Source organism: Coregonus lavaretus, assembly GCF_964263955.1.
Source record: "Coregonus lavaretus genome assembly, chromosome: 37".
Lineage (NCBI taxonomy): Eukaryota > Metazoa > Chordata > Actinopteri > Salmoniformes > Salmonidae > Coregonus > Coregonus lavaretus.
This window is the reverse complement of record NC_140024.1, coordinates 22754983-22774975: the sequence shown is the minus strand read 5'-3', so window position 1 is coordinate 22774975 and position 19993 is coordinate 22754983. Positions and strand designations below refer to the sequence as shown.

General features: G+C 44.1%; 1 protein-coding gene across 5 annotated transcripts in view; it reads left to right on the top strand.

Annotated features, from left to right (window-relative positions):
• The window catches only part of LOC311111115 (chromodomain-helicase-DNA-binding protein 9-like), a 110274-nt gene that overhangs the window by 58959 nt on the left and 31322 nt on the right, over positions 1 to 19993 (top strand). For all 5 annotated transcript variants that reach the window (XM_084153793.1, XM_084153791.1, XM_084153792.1 and 2 more), the window contains 12 exons: positions 1020 to 1131; positions 2705 to 2854; positions 3327 to 3395; positions 4272 to 4327; positions 4800 to 4917; positions 5162 to 5248; positions 6678 to 6812; positions 6939 to 7060; positions 13978 to 14221; positions 15764 to 15940; positions 16271 to 16414; positions 19824 to 19922. In XM_084153793.1, coding sequence (XP_084009919.1) covers positions 1020 to 1131; positions 2705 to 2854; positions 3327 to 3395; positions 4272 to 4327; positions 4800 to 4917; positions 5162 to 5248; positions 6678 to 6812; positions 6939 to 7060; positions 13978 to 14221; positions 15764 to 15940; positions 16271 to 16414; positions 19824 to 19922 — 1513 coding nt within the window. The remainder of the gene's footprint in view (positions 1 to 1019; positions 1132 to 2704; positions 2855 to 3326; positions 3396 to 4271; positions 4328 to 4799; positions 4918 to 5161; positions 5249 to 6677; positions 6813 to 6938; positions 7061 to 13977; positions 14222 to 15763; positions 15941 to 16270; positions 16415 to 19823; positions 19923 to 19993) is intronic.

The following is a 19993-nucleotide window of genomic DNA, read 5'->3' as shown; positions in this document are numbered from 1 at the left end:
GTTTTGATCCAATAAAGAGCTTGGCAAATGGAGCAGTGGAAGTCCAGTCTTATATGTTGATAAGAAGACATCAGGCTGGGGCGGACAGACAGACAGACAAGCAGGCAGGCAGACGCACACAGGAGGGAGAGGGGGAGAGAGAGAGAGAGTATTTGTGTCTTTCTCTCAAACTGTACATAGCAGAGATCTATTGTATCAGTTTACTGGTTCATATCTTCCCTGTCTGCAGACACACGGACACACACACACAAACACACAGACTACACACACAATACATATTTTTCTCCCTGAAAAATGTCTCTGCATTCTGCACATGATGAGATATTGACTCACCACAGTCATGGACATATTAGAAGCTTATTCTCACACAATAACCAAGAGGGACATGATTATATTATTGGATATTTGTTATGTAATAATCCCTTACTGAGGTCATTAGGTCATTCAATATGCTAAGGTATTTATTTAGAATATTGTGCTAATGGCCTATATGTGCTAACAGCTAACTGCATGGTTGCTTCCCATGAAAATGTGTGTTTTGATGTGCTATCATTTAAATGTAGAGCAGCCTACTAGAATCGGTCACTATTTGTTTCAAGGTTATTAAAGTGCATTTAATAAGGCATTAAGCAACCATGGAAACAACTAAATCATTCATTTTAAGTGAGACAAAATAAACAGAGCTGGACTGGTAATAACAGTGAAATAGAATAACTAGGCTTACTTAATTATAATTATTTGGGTAATCATTATTTTTTGCCTTTAAAAGATGCAGTGAATAAGACAGCATGTACTGTACTGTACTGTACTACACCGCACGGCATCACACATACTCCTGAGGTCATTTATTTAGCACAACAAGGACAATCTTTATATTATCGTTAATTCATTATTCAGAGACAGTTTCAATGAGACAAAGCAGAAGGAAAGAGGAGAAAATGAAGTCCTGGTTTTCCTATTTTTCCTCTCGTTTAACGGACGTTGATACTTAATGTTTGTCCTATTATCCTTTATTTCAGGAAAATCGTCATTAAATTTGGAGGGATAAAGAAGAAGAGGAAGACAGAGTCATCAGAGGAGGGGTCTGATGAAGAACCTCCGCCTCGAAGATCCTCGAAAGACGATGACTCGGTGAGTCCCTCCCCCAGGCTCCAAGCTGCAGCACGCAAAAGCCTTATGACTGTGGTATTGTGATTGTTAAAGGCATGGAGTCCTTCCCCCTGTCTCCAAGGCTACAGTATGCAGGCTCTTTAAGGCTGCAGAACTCTTATGATAGTGTTTTTGTGATGTTTAAGGCAGGGGTAGGTAACTATATTTATTTATTTATTTTATTATTGTTTTGGAGAGGCCATTTCCTCCGCCTGCAGAACGCAGGCCCTTATGTTGAGAGACTCATGTCATATAGACTGGTTCTTATGACAGTGTTGTTGTGATAGTTAAAGCCATGGAGAGTCCTTGGGCTCTCTCGTTGGCCATGCTGCTGCTGCTATTGCTGAGTGGAATGCAGGTGTCACAGCTGTGATATGGGGTCAAAGTACACCGGATGGTTCAGAGTGAGTTCAGGGCCTGACCAACTCAAGAACTAATAGCTCCAGTGTCATTTTACTGGTGTCATTGGTAGAGTTGAGGATTATCTAGGGGTAGGCCTATTCTATACCATGAGGACAGTCCTTATCCATAGACACTGGTGTTGAGGTGGATGATCTGCTCTGTTCCAGTTGACAGAGTATTCTGTGAGTGGGGATGAAAGACTCTCTCACCTAACTCCACTCTCTCCCCCTGCCTGTGTCATAGGGGATTATCCCCCCCCTTCCCTGCCCATGTGTGGGTATAATTATCCTCATTACCCCCCCCCCCCCCCCCCAGTCTTAATTAGAGCTGTCTGAAGATGTCATTTAGAATGATGGCCCTGTCCTGTCTGTGGCACTATAAGTGGTGGCGTTAGTAGACAGACAGCTCTGAGATCAGCTACAGCATCATCACCACAGGGGACCCCTCAGCCTGGGAGGCAGCCTGACAGGCAGGGAAGGAGGGACCACTCAGCCTGGGAGGCAGCCTGACAGGCAGGGAAGGAGGGACCACTCAGCCTGGGAGGCAGCCTGACAGGCAGGGAAGGAGGGACCACTCAGCCTGGGAGGTAGCCTGACAGGCAGGGAAGGAGGGACCACTCAGCCTGGGAGGTAGCCTGACAGGCAGGGAAGGTGGGACCACTCAGCCTGGGAGGTAGCCTGACAGGCAGGGAAGGAGGGACCACTCAGCCTGGGAGGTAGCCTGACAGGCAGGGAAGGAGGGACCACTCAGCCTGGGAGGTAGCCTGACAGGCAGGGAAGGAGGGACCACAGCCTGGCAGGCCCAAGTCTTTTATGGTCAGCCTGGGTAATTCTCATCCACAGACACGTTATTAGTTTCAACTGAATGGTATTTAGTATCTCATTAAACTGTGGCTGTCATTAACAGGGTTTCTCTGATGTGTTTGCCTAATAATAAACACTAAGCACGCTTGAATGTCATACATATTGCTGCGGAGTGCATACAACACAGAGACACACGCACTATTGAGAATAGACAGGAATGCCTTCGATGGCTGCCTGCATATTAACCCAATAAAACATAGGAAATGAGTTGAACTGATATTTTGGCTGTTCTGATTTGTATAATACAGAACCTCCGTAATGCTAAACCTCTTTCCCTCACCCCCCTGTAGACTCGTCGGTCGAACCGCCAGGTGAAGAGGAAGAAGTATGCAGAGGAGGGAGAGGCCAGGGTTTCTGATGAGGAGGTGAAGGTCATGGCTAAAGCCAAGAAGACCAGCACTGCTGCAGCACGCAAAGAGCGCGCACAGCAGCTGTTTGTGGTGAGGAGATACTGGCCTGGCCTAGGCATCAATCAATAACATTCAGATGTTCTAGACCAGTGGTCCCCAACTCCAGTCCTCCAGTACCCCCCAACAGTACACATTTTTGTTGTAGCCCCAGACAAACACACCTGATTCAACTTGTCAGCTAGTCGTCAATCCCTCAATGAGTAGAATCAGGTGTCTTGGGCTACAACAGCAATGTGTACTGTTTGGGGTACTGGAGGACTGGAGTTGGGAAACACTGTAAGACTGATAGGTTCTACAGTATCAATACATCTCAAGGCTACATTCTTCATTGCTCTATCATTGCTCTATCTAGTCTAATGTGTGTGTTATAGCAGGACAATGCATCTAAAGGCCATACTGTATTCTGGTTTTACATTGAAAATACATGAAACGGGTGTGTGGTGTATGAAGGTTGTACATGGAGCTGTTAAAGTGTTTTGTTTGCACCTTGTCATTGCTGCAGGAAAACCCCAGTGAGGAGGATGCTGCTGTTGTTGACAAGATCATGTCATCTCGAATAATCAAGAACGAGGTAGGATTACAATCATATCATCTTTAGTGCCACATTCAGTCGAACCTCTCTTTGTAGTACTATAGTATCTTAGTTTGCAGTAGTACATCTACTTACCTTCTGCAATGCGGGTTTGATTGAATTCAATTCCTACTATACTCTGAGTGTACAAAACATTAAGAACACCTTCTTTATATTGCACCCCCCCTTTTTTGCCCTCAGAACAGTCTCAATTCGTAGAGGCATGGACTCTACAAGGTGTCGAAAGCGTTCCACAGGGATGCTGGCCCATGTTGACTCAAATGCTTCCCACAGTTGTGTCAAGTTGGCTGGATGTCCTTTGGGTGGTGGACCATTCTTGACACACGGGAAACTGTTGAGCGTGAAAAACCCAGCAGCGTTGCAGTTCTTGACACAAACTGGAGCGCCTGGCACCTACTACCATACCCTGTTCAAAGGCACTTCGATATTTTGTCTTTCCCTTTCTCCCTCTGAATGGCACACATACACAATCAATGTCTCAAGTGTCTCAAGGCTTAAAAATCCTCCTTTAACCTGTCTCCTCCCCTTCATCTATACTGATTGAAGTGGATTTAACAAGTAACATCAATAAGGGATTGTAGCTTTCACCTGGATTCACCTGGTCAGTCTATGTCCTGGAAAGAGCAGATGTTCCTAATGTTTTGTACACTCAGTATAGATACAGTACAGTATGCGTTCTCTAATATACAGTACCGTACAGATACATAATGATTGGACAAGCATGTTTTGGTGATTTGAACTGAAATCATAACCAGTCTCAAACAAAGGTTGGTGGCACCTGATATTCTGTTCTTAATGTTTTGTACACTCAGTGTATGAAGCGCTTTCAGTCTATAATATTGGTTCCTCTTCTAGGTCGCTCCAGGAGTTATCGTAGAAGTGGAGGAGTTCTTTGTAAAATACAAAAACTAGTAAGGCATTATTTTTCATTCCAATTAAGATAATTGCATGCACATTTTAAAATGTTTGTATTCAACCGAAAAAGCCAAATACAGCATGTTAAACAGAGCGATGTAAGACGCAGCTTGTCATTACTAGTCCTTGTACTACCACTTTGAGATGCCTTTGACTGAGCTCACATGTGACCTCATTGTAGTTTCAGTAGAACCAAATCCAGGTCAGTCTGAAGTGAAGACTAATTTGATGTGTAGTAGATTGTAAATCCTATACAAATGTAAAATGTACAAAATGGCACACATGGAACATGTAAACATAAAGCAAACATATATCCATTTGAAAGATTTACGACATGCTCTAAGAATGTCATAAAAGACATCCAAGGTTTATTTGAAGTTTGTATTAAACGTGTGTGTGTGTGTGTGTGTGTGTGTGTTCTTGTGCGTTCCTGACTCTGTGTGTTGTCCCCCTCTCTGTCTCTCTCAGCTCCTACCTCCACTGTGAGTGGGCCACAGAGCAGCAGCTGGAGAAAGACAAGAGGATTCAGCAGAAGATCAAACGTTTCAAGATTAAACAGGCACAGAGGGCCCACTTCTTTGCAGATGTAAGACCCTTTCACAGCAGTTTGTGTGTTCGTGTGCGTTTGTGTGTGTGCACGCATGCCGGTGTGTGTGTGTTTGCCTGTTTTGCGCAGGCGTGTTTGCATGCATCTATGTAGTGTGCTTTAGGCCTTGATATGTTCATGCTACCCACCCATACAGTCATACAGTGTGTTTCTTTCCCCCCAGACTCCAGATGACCTGAAGGTGGTTTTGTTTGTCTGACTATGGCTTCCTGTGTGTTTTCAGATGGAGGAGGATCCCTTTAACCCTGACTATGTGGAGGTAGACAGAGTACTGGAGGTGTCCTATTGTGAAGACAAGGACACAGGAGAGGTAAGAGGGGGGGGGCTCTCATTCACAACAAATGAGAGATGATTAGCCTGCCTTTTGTTGGAAAGAGAGAGAGAGACTGAGTGTGTGTACATTGTGTGTGTGTGTATGTCCTTGAGTGTGTCTCATCTCCCCATTTGTAGAAGATACTATTGTAAAGCATGGGGTCGTTCCATACATGTATATTATGGTTGTTGTCTCTCTTACTTTAGCTGATGGTGTAGCTACTAGTGTTGCTTGGTGTACCGGTACCACGGTAATACCAACATTTTAGAATACCGTAGTACCGTTTCATATGATACTACCAAATTGTTCAGCCCTACCGATCTAAAGAACCTGCTGGCGCCAGTTGAATTTAAGCATCTGCCACTAGTCTCTTGCATGCGCAGGTCCAATAATATCCACTTCACTTTCATGCACAGATCATGTGGCAGCTGTAATCAGCCTCATCCCCTACCAGCCCCCACTCACCTGCTTCTCTCCGTCCCATCTTCATACATTTACATTTTACATTTTTAGTCATTTAGCAGACGCTCTTATCCAGAGCGACTTACATTATCTTTTTATTTTAAAAAATTCATACTGGCCCCCCGTGGGAATCGAACCCACAACCCTGGCGTTGCAAACGCCATGCTCTACCAACTGAACTACATCACTGCCGGTCATTCCCTCCCCTACCCTGGACGATGCTGGGCCAATTGTGCGACGCCCCATGGGTCTCCCGGTCGCGGCCGGCTACGACAGAGCCTGGCCATACGCATCTATTCCTCCATCAGGTTTTGGAATAGAATTTAGCCGTGATGGCGAGCGGGGATGGAGACTGTGATGAGACTTCTGTTGTTAGATTTGTACATTTGTTACATTGGAGCAGCGCGCAGAGCGAGCAAATTTGGTACATTGTGTAATTTAATCTCCTGTTATAACCAAGAGCACAGGCCAGTCTGATCAGACTTTGCAAGTTCACTGTCATGCAGCCTCTGAGTGTCAGAGAGGGATAATGGAGCACCGCTTCGCGACAGGCATGCTTGCAGCTTTACGGCAAAGAAAATGGCTTGTCCCTAGCCTAAACGGTTCAAAAATCTATTTATTTCTGGTGCTCCTTAAATTCAGTTTGGTGCCTAACGTTTTAAAAGTTAGGAGCAGTATGTGTGTTTGTGGGAGAGAGAGAGTGGTGTGTATTTATGAGAGGGAGGGAGATAGAGTGTGTGTGTGTCTGTGTTAACTGACGATTAAAGAAGGTTTCATGCAGTGTTTTCCCCTTACTGACACAATGACATACATACAGTGAACAGTGTGAAGTTACATTTGATATGTGTTGTATTGAGTAGAAGTGTGTGTTGTTTTAACTCACATCATATCTTTCTCTCTCTCTTTCTTTCTCCCTCCCTCCCCCTCCCTCCCCCCCCTCTCTCCATCCCTCTTCCCCCAACAGGTGGTGTACTACCTGGTTAAGTGGTGCTCTCTGCCCTATGAAGACAGTACGTGGGAACTGAAGGGGGATGTGGACCAGAGTAAAATAGAGGAGTTTGAGCAGCTGCAGGCAGCAAGGCCAGACTCCCGGAGGACGGTAAGCCACCTTTATTCAACCTCCTTTCTCTTCTCTTCCTCTCTCTTCTCTTCTTTTCTCTCCTTTTCTGTTCTCTTTTCTCATCTCTCTTTCCTTCTCCTCCTCTAACATTCTCTACCCCCCCAGGAGCGTCCCCCAGCCAGCCTGTGGAAGAAGAGGGATCAGTCGAGGGAGTACATGAACAGTAACGTCCTCAGGGACTACCAGCTGGAGGGAGTCAACTGGCTCCTCTTCAACTGGTACAACAGGTCAGTAGGGTCCCCCAAGGCTGCGCGCACACACACACACACACGTTTCTACGCACGTGCACAGATACACACACACATACACACACACACACACTGTAGCTGTATGCATGTGCAAACACAAACACAGACACACACAGTGTTCTACTGCCCTGAGCAGATTCTGACGAGTCAGAAACACAGGGTTATTCCAGACTTCAGATCCTCTGGTTGTAGCATACTGTATCCCAGCCAGAGAGACAAGGGCTGGACTGTCAGATTGCTAAGTAGTGCAGAAGAGAAGCTAGTGAAGCAGCGAGCTGACAGCATGTCTGTACCGGAGCACAGAGACAGGGAGACGCTTGCTCAGAGCCTGCTGATTTCTAGCTTGGTTTAGGATTCAAAACCTGTGGAGAATGTGGTTAATAGGTTTGGACGGTATGCCGTATATATGGTATATACCGTATACCGGGGTATTTAGAAATACCAACGGTATGATTTTTGTTTTGTTTTGTTTTTGGGGGGGTTTGGGGCGCCCTAAAGCTCAGAGGGGTGAGTGCTACGCCACTACTTATAACTATAAGTTAACGATCTAAGATTAACCAAATAAATGATCTCCTGCTCAGGGCGCCAGCTATGCATTTGGTTTGCTAACTTGCTAGCTAAGTGGCTAGCTTGCAAGATCACACTTCTTGGTTACAGCAGAGACAATCAAGATCCCTACTGCTTCATTTTTTGCCGTTGCTGACAGGTGTATAAAATGTAGCACACCGCCATGCAATCTCCAGAGACAAACATTGGCAGTAAAATGGCCCGTACTGAAGAGCTCAGTGACTTTCAATGTGGCACCGTGTGTGTATGTATGTGTGTGTGTGTATGTATATATTTTACGTTTGGAAATAAATAGTGCCCCTTTTGTGCACTGCCAGTAATACCATATACCTTGGTATGGTACAGGAACGGTATGAAGGTATGAAAATACTGCCCAACCCTAGTGGTTAATAACAGCATAAACATGCAAAACAGTACTGGAAAACACTGCACTACGCCACATAGGCTATATGAAAAGATTGCAAGGTTGTCTGTCTTGCTTTGTACAGTATCTTTGAAAACGGTTCTCAGAGAGGATGCTTTCATTGACTGAAGGTTTTCTTGGTTGTCTGTCTTGATTTGTGTCTTAGTCTTAAAAACGGTTTTACTGAGAACGTTTTCATTGACTTATCTTTCAGTATAGCTTGTTTGGTTTAGAGACATTGTCACTGCACAGAGGTAGTGTTGAGGTTTTCCTGTGTTGTGTTTAGAGCGTGCAGTGATTTGGCTGAGTTAACATTATTAGCCTGTGTGCCTCTGAGGCTTGTGGATTGGCCCACAGAGCTGTTCACTGTTCTACACTGCTCAAAAAAATAAAGGGAACACTAAAATAACACATCCTAGATCTGAATGAATGAAATAATCTTATTAAATACTTTTCTTTACATAGTTGAATGTGCTGACAACAAAATCACACAAAAATTATCAATGGAAATTAAATGTATCAACCCATGGAGGTCTGGATTTGGAGTCACCCTCAAAATTAAAGTGGAAAACCACACTACAGGCTGATCCAACTTTGATGTAATGTCCTTAAAACAAGTCAAAATAAGGCTCAGTAGTGTGTGTGGCCTCCACGTGCCTGTATGACCTCCCTACAACGCCTGGGCATGCTCCTGATGAGGTGGTGGATGGTCTCCTGAGGGATCTCCTCCCAGACCTGGACTAAAGCATCCGCCAACTCCTGGACAGTCTGTGGTGCAACGTGGCGTTGGTAGATGGAGCGAGACATGATGTCCCAGATGTGCTCAATTGGATTCAGGTCTGGGGAACGGGCGGGCCAGTCCATAGCATCAATGCCTTCCTCTTGCAGGAACTGCTGACACACTCCAGTCACATGAGGTCTAGCATTGTCTTGCATTAGGAGGAACCCAGGGCCAACCGCACCAGCATATGGTCTCACAAGGGGTCTGAGGATCTCATCTCGGTACCTAATGGCAGTCAGGCTACCTCTGGCGAGCACATGGAGTGCTGTGCGGCCCCCCAAAGAAATGCCACCCCACACCATGACTGACCCACCGCCAAACCGGTCATGCTGGAGGATGTTGCAGGCATCAGAACGTTCTCCACGGCGTCTCCAGACTCTGTCACGTCTGTCATGTGCTCAGGGTGAACCTGCTTTCATCTGTGAAGAGCACAGGGCGCCAGTGGCGAATTTGCCAATCTTGGTGTTCTCTGGCAAATGCCAAACGTCCTGCACGGTGTTGGGCTGTAAGCACAACCCCCACCCTCATGGAGTCTGTTTCTGACCGTTTGAGCAGACACATGCACATTTGTGGCCTGCTGGAGGTAATTTTGCAGGGCTCTGGCAGTGCTCCTCCTGCTCCTCCTTGCACAAAGGCGGAGGTAGCAGTCCTGCTGCTGGGTTGTTGCCCTCCTACGGCCTCCTCCACGTCTCCTGATGTACTGGCCTGTCTCCTGGTAGCGCCTCCATGTTCTGGACACTACTCTGACAGACACAGCAAACCTTCTTGCCACAGCTCGCATTGATGTGCCATCCTGGATGAGCTGCACTACCTGAGCCACTTGTGTGGGTTGTAGACTCCGTCTCATGCTACCACTAGAGTGAAAGCACCGCCACCTGCAAAACCAGTCCTTTATTGGGGTTGTCTTGCTAATTGCCTATAATTTCCACCTGTTGTCTATTCCATTTGCACAACAGCATGTGAAATGTATTGTCAATCAGTGTTGCTTCCTAAGTGGACAGTTTGATTTCACAGAAGTGTGATTGACTTGGAGTTACATTGTGTTGTTTAAGTGTTCCCTTTATTTTTTTGAGCAGTGTACTATCAACATGCTGCTGGTGGGGAAAGGAAAGAGGAGGAAGAGAGGAAGAGAGAGAAAGATGGAGAGATGGAGAGATAGAGGGAGACAGAGAGAGAGAGATATGGAGAGACAGAGCGAGGGAGAGAGAAAGCGAGTGTGGAACACATCCAAAAAGCATCTTTGTCTGTAGCCAGGCTGTAGTGTTGCTACTGGGACTGTGTTTCAGAGTGCTGTGAAGTTCTTAAAGGCCCAATGCAGCCATTTTTATCTCAATATCAAATCATTTCTGGGTAACAATCAAGTACCTTACTTTGATTGTTTTCAATTAAAACCTCTTAAATGTAAAGTCCCCATATTTGGGGACCCTATTCGATTTTTCTTATTAAATTCAGTCTGGTATGAGAACGGAAGCCCCTATCTGCAATAGCAGGGTGTCTGCGGAAAGCTGAGTATCTTGGCTATTGATCGGCGCCTTCAAATCTTTGGTATGACTTACTACCATATACAGTTGAAGTCGGAAGTTTACATACACTTAGGTTGGAGTCATTAAAGCTCGTTTTTCAACCACTCCACAAATTTCTTGTTAACAAACTATAGTTTTGGCAAGTCGGTTAGGACATCTACTTTGTGCATGACACAAGTAATCTTTCTAACAATTGTTTACAGACAGATTATTTCACTTATAATTCACTGTATCACAATTCCAGTGGGTCAGAAGTTTACATACACTAAGTTGGCTTTAGAAGCTTTTGATAGGCTAATTGACATCATTTGAGTCAATTGGAGGTGTACCTGTGGATGTATTTCAATGCCTACCTTCAAACTCAGTGCCTCTTTGCTTGACATCATGGGAAAATCAAAAGAAATCGGCCAAGACCTCCGAAAAAAGATTGTAGACCTCCACAAGTCTGGTTCATCCTTGGGAGCAATTTCCAAACGCCGGAAGGTACCACGTTCATCTGTACAAACAATAGTACGCAAGTATAAACACCATGGGACCACGCAGCCGTCATACCACTCAGGAAGGAGATGTGTTCTGTCTCCTAGAGATTAACATACTTTGGTGCAAAAAGTGCAAATCAATCCCAGAAAAACAGCAAAGGACCTTGTGAAGATGCTGGAGGAAACACGTACAAAAGTATCTATATCCACAGTAAAACAAGTCCTATATTGATATAACCTGAAAGGCCGCTCAGCATGGAAGAAGCCACTGCTCCAAAACCGCCATAAAAAATCCAGACTACGGTTTGCAACTGCACATTGGGACAAAGATTGTACTTTTTGGAGAAATGTCCTCTGGTCTGATGAAACAAAAATAGAACTGTTTGGCCATAATGACCATCGTTATGTTTGGAGGAAAAAGGGGGATGCTTGCAAGCCGAAGAACACCATCCCAACCGTGAAGCACAGGGGTGGCAGCATCATGTTGTTGGGGTGCTTTGCTGCAGGAGGGACTGGTGCACTTCACAAAATAGATGGCATCATGAGGAAGGAAAGTTATGTGGATATATTGAAGCAACATCTCAAGACATCAGTCAGTAAGTTAAAGCTTTGTCGCAAATGGGTCTTCCAAATGGACAATGACCCCATGCATACTTCCAAAGTTGTTGCAAAATGGCTGAAGGACAACATAGTCAAGGTATTGGAGTGGCCATCACAAAGCCCTGACCTCAAGCCTATAGAAAATGTGTGGGCAGAACTGAAAAGGCGTGTGCGAGCAAGGAGGCCTACAAACCTGACTCAGTTACTCCAGCTCTGTCAGGAGGAATGGGCCAAAATTCACCCAACTTATTGTGGGAAGCTTGTGGAAGTCTACCCGAAACGTTTGACCCAAGTTAAACAATTTAAAGGCATTGCCACCAAATACTAATTGAGTGTATGTAAACTTCTGACCCACTGGGAATGTGATGAAAGAAATACAAGCTGAAATAAATCATTCTCTCTACTATTATTCTGACATTTCACATTCTTAAAATAAAGTGGTGATCCTAACTGACCTAAGACAGGGAATTTTTACTAGGATAAAATTTCAGGAATTGTGAAAAACTGAGTTTAAATGTATCTGGCTAAGGTGTATGTAAGCGTCCGACTTCAACTGTACTGGCATACTAATTTATAAGGGCAGGCCGAGCCGATGTCCTCATTTCATGATGGCTGCTACCTACATTCCGGTTAGCGTTGTAAAGCATAAATGAAATTAACACGGAATACATTGATACACATCGAAAGCCGGGACTCCACAGATCATGAGGATATCTTATTTGTCTGCCTGTGACCTACCGTTATTGATCACCAGCCCCGAGAGTGAAAATGTTTATTTTACACAACATTTTCACCAAACAGCAAACATTACATTTATATTAAAAAACATCTTAAAAGGTAAGCTTGGTCTGTGTTTGAGCTATAGCTACATGGAGGGTATCAAATGAATCCTTAGGTTGGTAGGAACCAATCTAGCATATTGCCAGTGTTATCTGATGATGTATGACTTAATGACAACATCGAATGTCCACCGAGTGACTATATCTTTGCGCATCAAAAATATGATGTCGCCTGCTTATGCGCTGTAGGCATCCATATCCCCTGTATGTCCCCCGACACCACCACAATGTTTGAGCGGGGTTGGTGTTGTAGAAATTTAGTTTTTATAGTGAACAATAACTTTTAGGCACATCCAGTGTGCAAATTACCACATTCGGACACTTTGGAGAGGTTGAAAAGACACTTGAATGTACCCTGGATACCCCATAACACAACCACAATGTTTGAGTGAGGTTGATATGGTAGAAATTGTGTTTTTATACTGAATAAATAGCATTTAGGGATTGCAAATATGTAATAGCGCTGGAATTATCTAATTTACAGACATATGCCACTTTGGAGAGGTTTAGGGACACTTGGAAACGTCCCGTGACCACACCTGACACCACTTACTAAAACATCTGCCCATTTCTAGTTGTTAGGTATATCAATCCCATTTTTTTTCTAATATTGTTCACATGTTGTGGAAGCCATTTGATGTGTTTCCAGCTCTAGTCATCAATAATTCACTTATAGCTTGTCAATGAAAGATACTTAAAAAAAAAAAAAAAAAAAAAAAAAAAGGTTATTTTGTATATGCTTGATCTTGTGTATTTTGAACTATGTAACTCCTATCTATCGTCTGATCATTTCCTCATCATCTCCCAGATGTCTTCTTTCCAAATATACCAAGCTTTGCATGCCAGAAACATGTAATCACACATGAATAGCAGTTACTTTTGTGTATGTCTATTTAGGCGGAAATCTACATTTTGCCATTACATTTAATAATAATAATAATAATAATAATAATATGCCATTTAGCAGACGCTTTTATCCAAAGCGACTTACAGTCATGCGTGCATACATGTTTTGTGTATGGGTGGTCCCGGGGATCGAACCCACTACCTTGGCGTTACAAGCGCCGTGCTCTACCAGCTGAGCTACAGAGGACCACATTTAAGAGGTTAAAATGGTCAAAAAGAAACAAAAAATAGCTTCTTAGCAAAGAGCAATTTCTCAAGCAAGAATTTTGCTAGGACTGCCTGGCAGTGGTCTGAGTGGGGAGGGGAAAACTAGCTGTCATTGGCAGAGAGGTTTGAAACTCTCTTTGTTATTGGTCTATCAACTAATTTACGACCAAAACAACATCCCACCAAAACAGGCTGAAATTTCAGCCGGTATTTTCAGCTCTTACACTAAAAGGGCATTATCACAATTTCAGATTATTATTCCATCCTCATTTTGTGGAAATGTATATAAAACACAGGAAAATCCTGTTTTTGACTGCACTGGGCCTTTAAGATTAAGGATTAAAGTCTAGGAGGCAAGTGGGAGTATCGGCTCTTTGCAATTAATGTCCAGATTTACTGTAACACCCCACCTTCTGGACAACCAGATTAATGTTCTGCCTGAATACTAGAGTAAGGATTCTGTTCAGCCCAGTCTCATCACTTAGAATCAATATCAGACAGGACCACAACTCTCTCTCTCTTTCTTCCTCCAACCACCTCTTGCTTCCTCTCACTCCTTTCTTCCTCCCTCCCTCTCTTCCTCCCTGGCAGACGGAACTGTATCCTGGCAGATGAGATGGGTCTGGGGAAGACCATCCAGTCCATCACGTTTCTGGAGGAGATCTGGCGTGTGGGCATCAGGGGCCCCTTCCTCATCATCGCCCCCCTCTCCACCATCGCTAACTGGGAGAGGGAGTTCAGAACGTGGACCCACCTCAACGTCATTGTCTACCACGGCTCCATGGTCAGCAGGCAGATGCTGCAGCAGTACGAGATGTACTCCAGGGACACACAGGTAAACAACAACAACATAAATAAACAACACAGGCTAGCCGTATGAGATGTACAGTCAGGGGTCCACAGATAAACAACAACAACAACAACAATAGACGGGTCCTTGAAGTTTCAAAAAGTTGTCCTCTGATGAGGGGAGGGGAGGTTGTGGTTGTCAAAAACAACAGCAACAGGGCCTTGAAACCCGCTGGCAGCCAGCATCGCATAATGCTTACTAACACAATAGAAACGGGAGAACAGGAGATAATGTGATGCACTTATCATTAGCTGTGAATGGTGAAGTGAAACTCAGGTGTCTCTCTTGTCCATTAAAGTAATGACAGTATTTCTTATATTGTGTATCAGGGAATAGTGACATGATATCAGAGATACTCAGTAGGACAATGAGATTTGTCCAAGGAAGAGCTTGCAGGCCACATAATGAGAGAGAGATACTGAGATTGAGTAGCATGACTGTCATGTTCCAGCGTGCCTAGTCACCTTACCCCTTTACATATGTACCTATAATGAACCAGTATCCCTTCACATTGTAAATATGCTACTGGAACTGACCCTGTATATCAGGACTGCCCAAGATTGTTCCTGGAGAGCTACCGTCCTGTAGGTTTTTGCTCCAACCCTAATCTAGCACAACTGATTCTAATTATTAGCAGGTTGATAAGATGAATCAGGTTAGTAACACCTGGGGTTGGAGCGAAAACCTACAGGAGGATAGCTCTCCAGGAACATGCTTACTTAGTCATGTTCTTCTAATTTCTTATTTTTATATCTTGTGTGTCTTTGTTCTACCTTGTTATTTGTAGTAATACATTGTTATTGATTACTACATTGCTGGGGTTAGAGCTTGCAAGAAAGACATGTCACTGTACTTGTGCATGTGACATTAAAACTTGAAAGCAGGACTCAATTTAACAGCACATGAGAAGGTTTTGAAGAGTGGCACATGTCAGGTGGTAGCCCTGGGCAAAGGTTTTTGCTGCGGTGGTTGGCAGAGTAATGTGGAATGACAGACAGCTGTTAGGAGATCTTAGTATGCAAATGTAACAAGGAGGACGGGAAAGAACAGATGAGGGAGGAGTGGAAAGAACTGATGAAGGAGGAGTGGAAAGAACAGATGAGGGAGGAGGGGAAAGAACAGATGAAGGAGGAGTGGAAAGAACAGATGAGGGAGGAGGGGAAAGAAAGATGAAGGAGGAGTGGAAAGAAAGATGAAGGAGGAGGGGGAAGAGGAGCTGCCACCAGGATGTCTCACTGGAACACTGTGATGTCACTGGGTTCATACTGACAGCACGGCTCACCCCTTTAAAAACACAGGGAATCACCTTAACATACAGGGAATCACACACACTGCACAGGATGTCTCACTAGATATGAGAATGGAATATTGTCAAGGACCATCTTTATATTCTGTCTTCTCAAATTATTTAAATCACTGATATTTCTTTAGAAGTCATTATACAGTCAACCATTGAGAATGAGAAAAGCTGAATGAATAGAAGAGTTGTATTGACTTCCTGTGTGTTTCTTCCTGGTTTCCCTCCAGGGTCGTGTGGTGCGGGGAGCCTACAAGTTCCACGCCCTCATCACCACCTTTGAGATGATCCTGGGTGGCTGTCCCGAGCTCAACGCCATCGAGTGGCGCTGCGTCATCATCGACGAGGCCCATCGCCTCAAGAACAAGAACTGCAAGCTGCTAGAGGGCTTCAAGCTCATGAATCTGGTATGTCCAAGTCACTGAGCATACTGCAGGGCAGAACTGAACAAAGGGCAGAAATGCAGCCATTACAGCTTGAATGTTTGAGATCCTAGACCTAGTGTGTCTCAAATCAGTATCTTGTTTGTGTGTGGAGAGAAGCTGTGAAAAGTGCCCATTTGGTAACTAATACTGTACACCAATCTGGTTGTCTCTTAAGATTGTTTGTGATTGAGGTCTCCCCTCTCTCTGTAGTTGTGTTCAGTTGAGGCACAGCTTGTATGTTGGAGTTCCTATGCTGTGTGTCTTGTATTGTTTCTAACTCACATCTCTCTCTTCCCTCTCCTCTATCTCCAGGAACACAAAGTCCTTCTGACAGGGACCCCCCTCCAGAACACGGTAGAGGAGCTGTTCAGTCTGCTGCACTTCCTGGAGCCTCAACACTTCCCCTCAGAGAACACCTTCATGCTGGAGTTTGGAGACCTTAAGACTGAGGAGCAGGTGAGGCTGTGTGATTCTATCATGTGGTTGTTTGGTTCGTATCAAGTGTGTCGGTGTCAGTGTGTGAGTGTTATGTTGTTGGGTTCCTATCAACAAAGTGTGTATGTGAGAAATACAGTGTGTTATATTTTTGTCTCTGCCTGTTTGCCTGTGTGTGAGTGTGTCCTTTACCCTCACTGATCATAATGAATATGATTATTAATACAGAAGCTAATTTGTTTTCATATGGTATCAGGGGACAAGTGTGTTTATTTCCCCACTCACCCCACCTGGTGTTTGAACAGTGTGTCAGTGTGTGTGGAGCTAAAGGTCCCGTTGGTACAGATAGAACTCTGAAGGAGAATAGAGCTCTCCAACTAGGTCATGCACACACACACACACACACTTCTGCTACTCACTGTTTATTATCTACGCATAGTCACTTTACCCCTACCTACATGTACCCCCTGTATATAGCCTCGTTATTGTTATTTTATTGTGTTACTTTTTTTACTTTTAGTTTATTTAGTAAATATTTTCTTAACTCTATTTTCTTAAAACTACATTGTTGGTTAAGGGCTTGTAAGTAAGCATTTCACACCTGTTGTATTTGGCGGATGTGACAAAGAAAATTTGATTTGATTTTGATTTTTGAAAGACCTACATATGGTTGATATTATGTCAAAAACCCTGTAGCATTATTCTTCTGTAATTACAGTTATTTGAGTACCCCTATTATCAACCCCATGGACTTCATTAGCCTATTATTTTAATCAGTCATCATATCTTCCTATGGAGCTATACACTGAGTGTACAAAACATTAAGAACACATTCCTAATATTGAGTTGCACCCCCCCTTTCCCCTCAGAATAGCCTCAATTCGTCTAGGCATGGACTACAAGGTGTCGAAAGCATTCCACCGGTATGCTGGCCCATGTTGACTCCAATGCTTCCCACAGTTGTGTCAAGTTGGCTGGATGTCCTTTGGGTGGTGGACAATCTTTGATACACACAGGAAACTGTTAAGCGTGAAAAACCCAGCAGCGTTGCAGTTCTTGACACACTCAAACCGGTGCACCTGGCACCTACTACCATACCCCGGTTTAAAGGCACTTCAATCTTTTGTCTTGCCCTCTGAATGGCAAATCATCCATGCCTCAATTGTCTCTAGCTTAAAAATCCTTTAACCTGTCTCCCCTTCATCTACAGTGCATTCGGAAAGTATTCAGACCCCTTGACTTTTTCCACATTTAAACAGAGGTGCTGAAGGATTAGCATGATTAAGAGGGGTTGACAATGGGGCGTTCAGTGGTACTATGATTGTCAAACCAGTACAACACACTAAGTGTACCAAACATTAGGAACACCTGCTTTTTCCATGACATAGACTGACCAGGTGAATCCAGGTGAAACCTACGATCCCTTATTGATGTCACCTTTTAAATCCAATTCAATCAATAAGCGCCTTCAGAAAGTATTCAGACCCCTGGACTTTTTCCACATTTTGTTACGTTACAGCCTTATTCTAAAATGGATTAAATTGTTTTTTCCCCTCATCAATCTACACACAATACCCCATAATGACAAAGCAAAAACAGGTTTTTAGATATTTTTGCAAATGTATAAAAAAAGAAAAACTGAAATAATACATTTACATTAGTATTCAGACCCTTTACTCAGTACTTTGTTGTAGCACATTTGGCAGCGATTACAGCCTCGAGTCTTCTTGGGTATGACGCTACAAGCTTGGCACACCTGTATTTGGGGAGTTTCTCCCATTCTTCTCTGCAGATCCTCTCAAGCTCTGTCAGGTTGGATGAGGAGCGTTGCTGCACAGCTATTTTCAGGTCTCTCCAGAGATGTTCGGGCTCTGGCTGACTTGTCCCGAAGCCACTCCTGCGTTGTCTTGGCTGTGTGCTTAGGGTCGTTGTCTTGTTGCTTCGCCCCAATCTGAGGTCCTGAGCGCTGTGGAGCAGGTTTTCATCAAGGATCTCTCTGTACTTTGCTCCGTTCATGTTTGCGTCAATCCTGACTAGTCTCCCAGTCTCTGCCGCTGAAAAACATCCCCACAGCATGATGCTGCCACCACCATGCTTCATCGTAGGGATGGTGCCTGGTTTCCTCCAGACGTGACGCTTGGCATTCAGGCCAAATAGTTCAATCTTGGTTTCATCAGACCAGATCATCTTGTTTCTCATGATCTGAGAGTCTTTAGGTGCCTTTTGGCAAACTCCAAGCGGGCTGTCATGTGCCTTTTACTGAGGAGTGGCTTCTGTCTGGCCACTCTACCATAAAGGCCTGATTGGTGGAGTGCTGCAGAGATGATTGTCCTTCTGGAAGGTTCTCCCATCTCCACAGAGGAACTATAGAGCTCTGTCAGTGACCATCGGGTTCTTGGTCACCTCCCTGACCAAGGCCCTTCTCCTCTGATTGCTCAGTTTGGCCGAGCGGCCAGCTCTAGGAAGAGTCTTGGTGGTTTCAAACTTCTTCCATTTAAGAATGATGGAGGCCACTGTGTTCTTTGGGACCTTCAATGCTGAAAACATTGTTTGGTACCCTTCCCCAGATCTGTGCCTCGACAGAATCATGTCTCAGAGCTCTACAGACAATTCCTTCGACCTCATGGCTTGGGTTTTGCTCTAACATGCACTGTCAACTGTGGGACCTTATATAGACAGGTGTATGCCTTTCCAAATCATGTCCAATCAATTAATTTACCACAGGTTGACTCCAATCAAGTTGTAGAAACATCTCAAGGATGATCAATGGAAACAGGATGTACCTGAGCTCAATTTCGAGTCTCATAGCAAAGGGTCTGAATACTTATGTAAATAAGGTATTTGTTTTTTCGTTGTCTTTATACATTTGCAGAAAATTCAGAAAACCTGTTTCCGCTTTTTCATTATGGGGTATTGTGTGTAGATTGCTGAAGGAAATAAGTATTTAATCAATTTTAGAATAAGGCTGTAACGTAACAAAATGTGGAAAAAGTCCAGGGGTCTGAATACTTTCTGAAGGCGCTTATTGATTGAATTGGATTTAAAAGGTGACATCAATAAGGGATCGTAGGTTTCACCTGGATTCACCTAGTCAGTCTATGTCATGGAAAAAGCAGGTGTTCCTAATGTTTGGTACACTCAGTGTGTTGTACTGGTTTGACAATCATAGTACCACTGAACGCCCCATTGTCAACCCCTCTTAATCATGCGAATCCTTCAGCACCTCTGTTTAAAATCGTGTGCGTGTGTGTGCATGAAAGTGTGCATTCAGTTCGACTCTCCATGTTAACCTGTATCTTCCATCTCTCTGTATCGGTCTCTCTGTGTGTCAGGTCAAAAAGCTTAACATATTACTGTATCTGTATGTATGTGTGTGTGCGTGCGTATGCATGTCTCCATATATGAACCTGTATATCTCTGTCTCTCTCAGGTCCAGAAGTTGCAGGCCATCCTGAAGCCCATGATGCTGCGTCGTCTTAAGGAGGACGTGGAGAAGAAGCTGGCTCCTAAGGAGGAAACCATCATTGAGGTGTGTATGTGCGTTGTGTGTGTATGTGTATGCATTAGATTGATGAGTGTGTTTGCGGTTTTTTTTGTCTT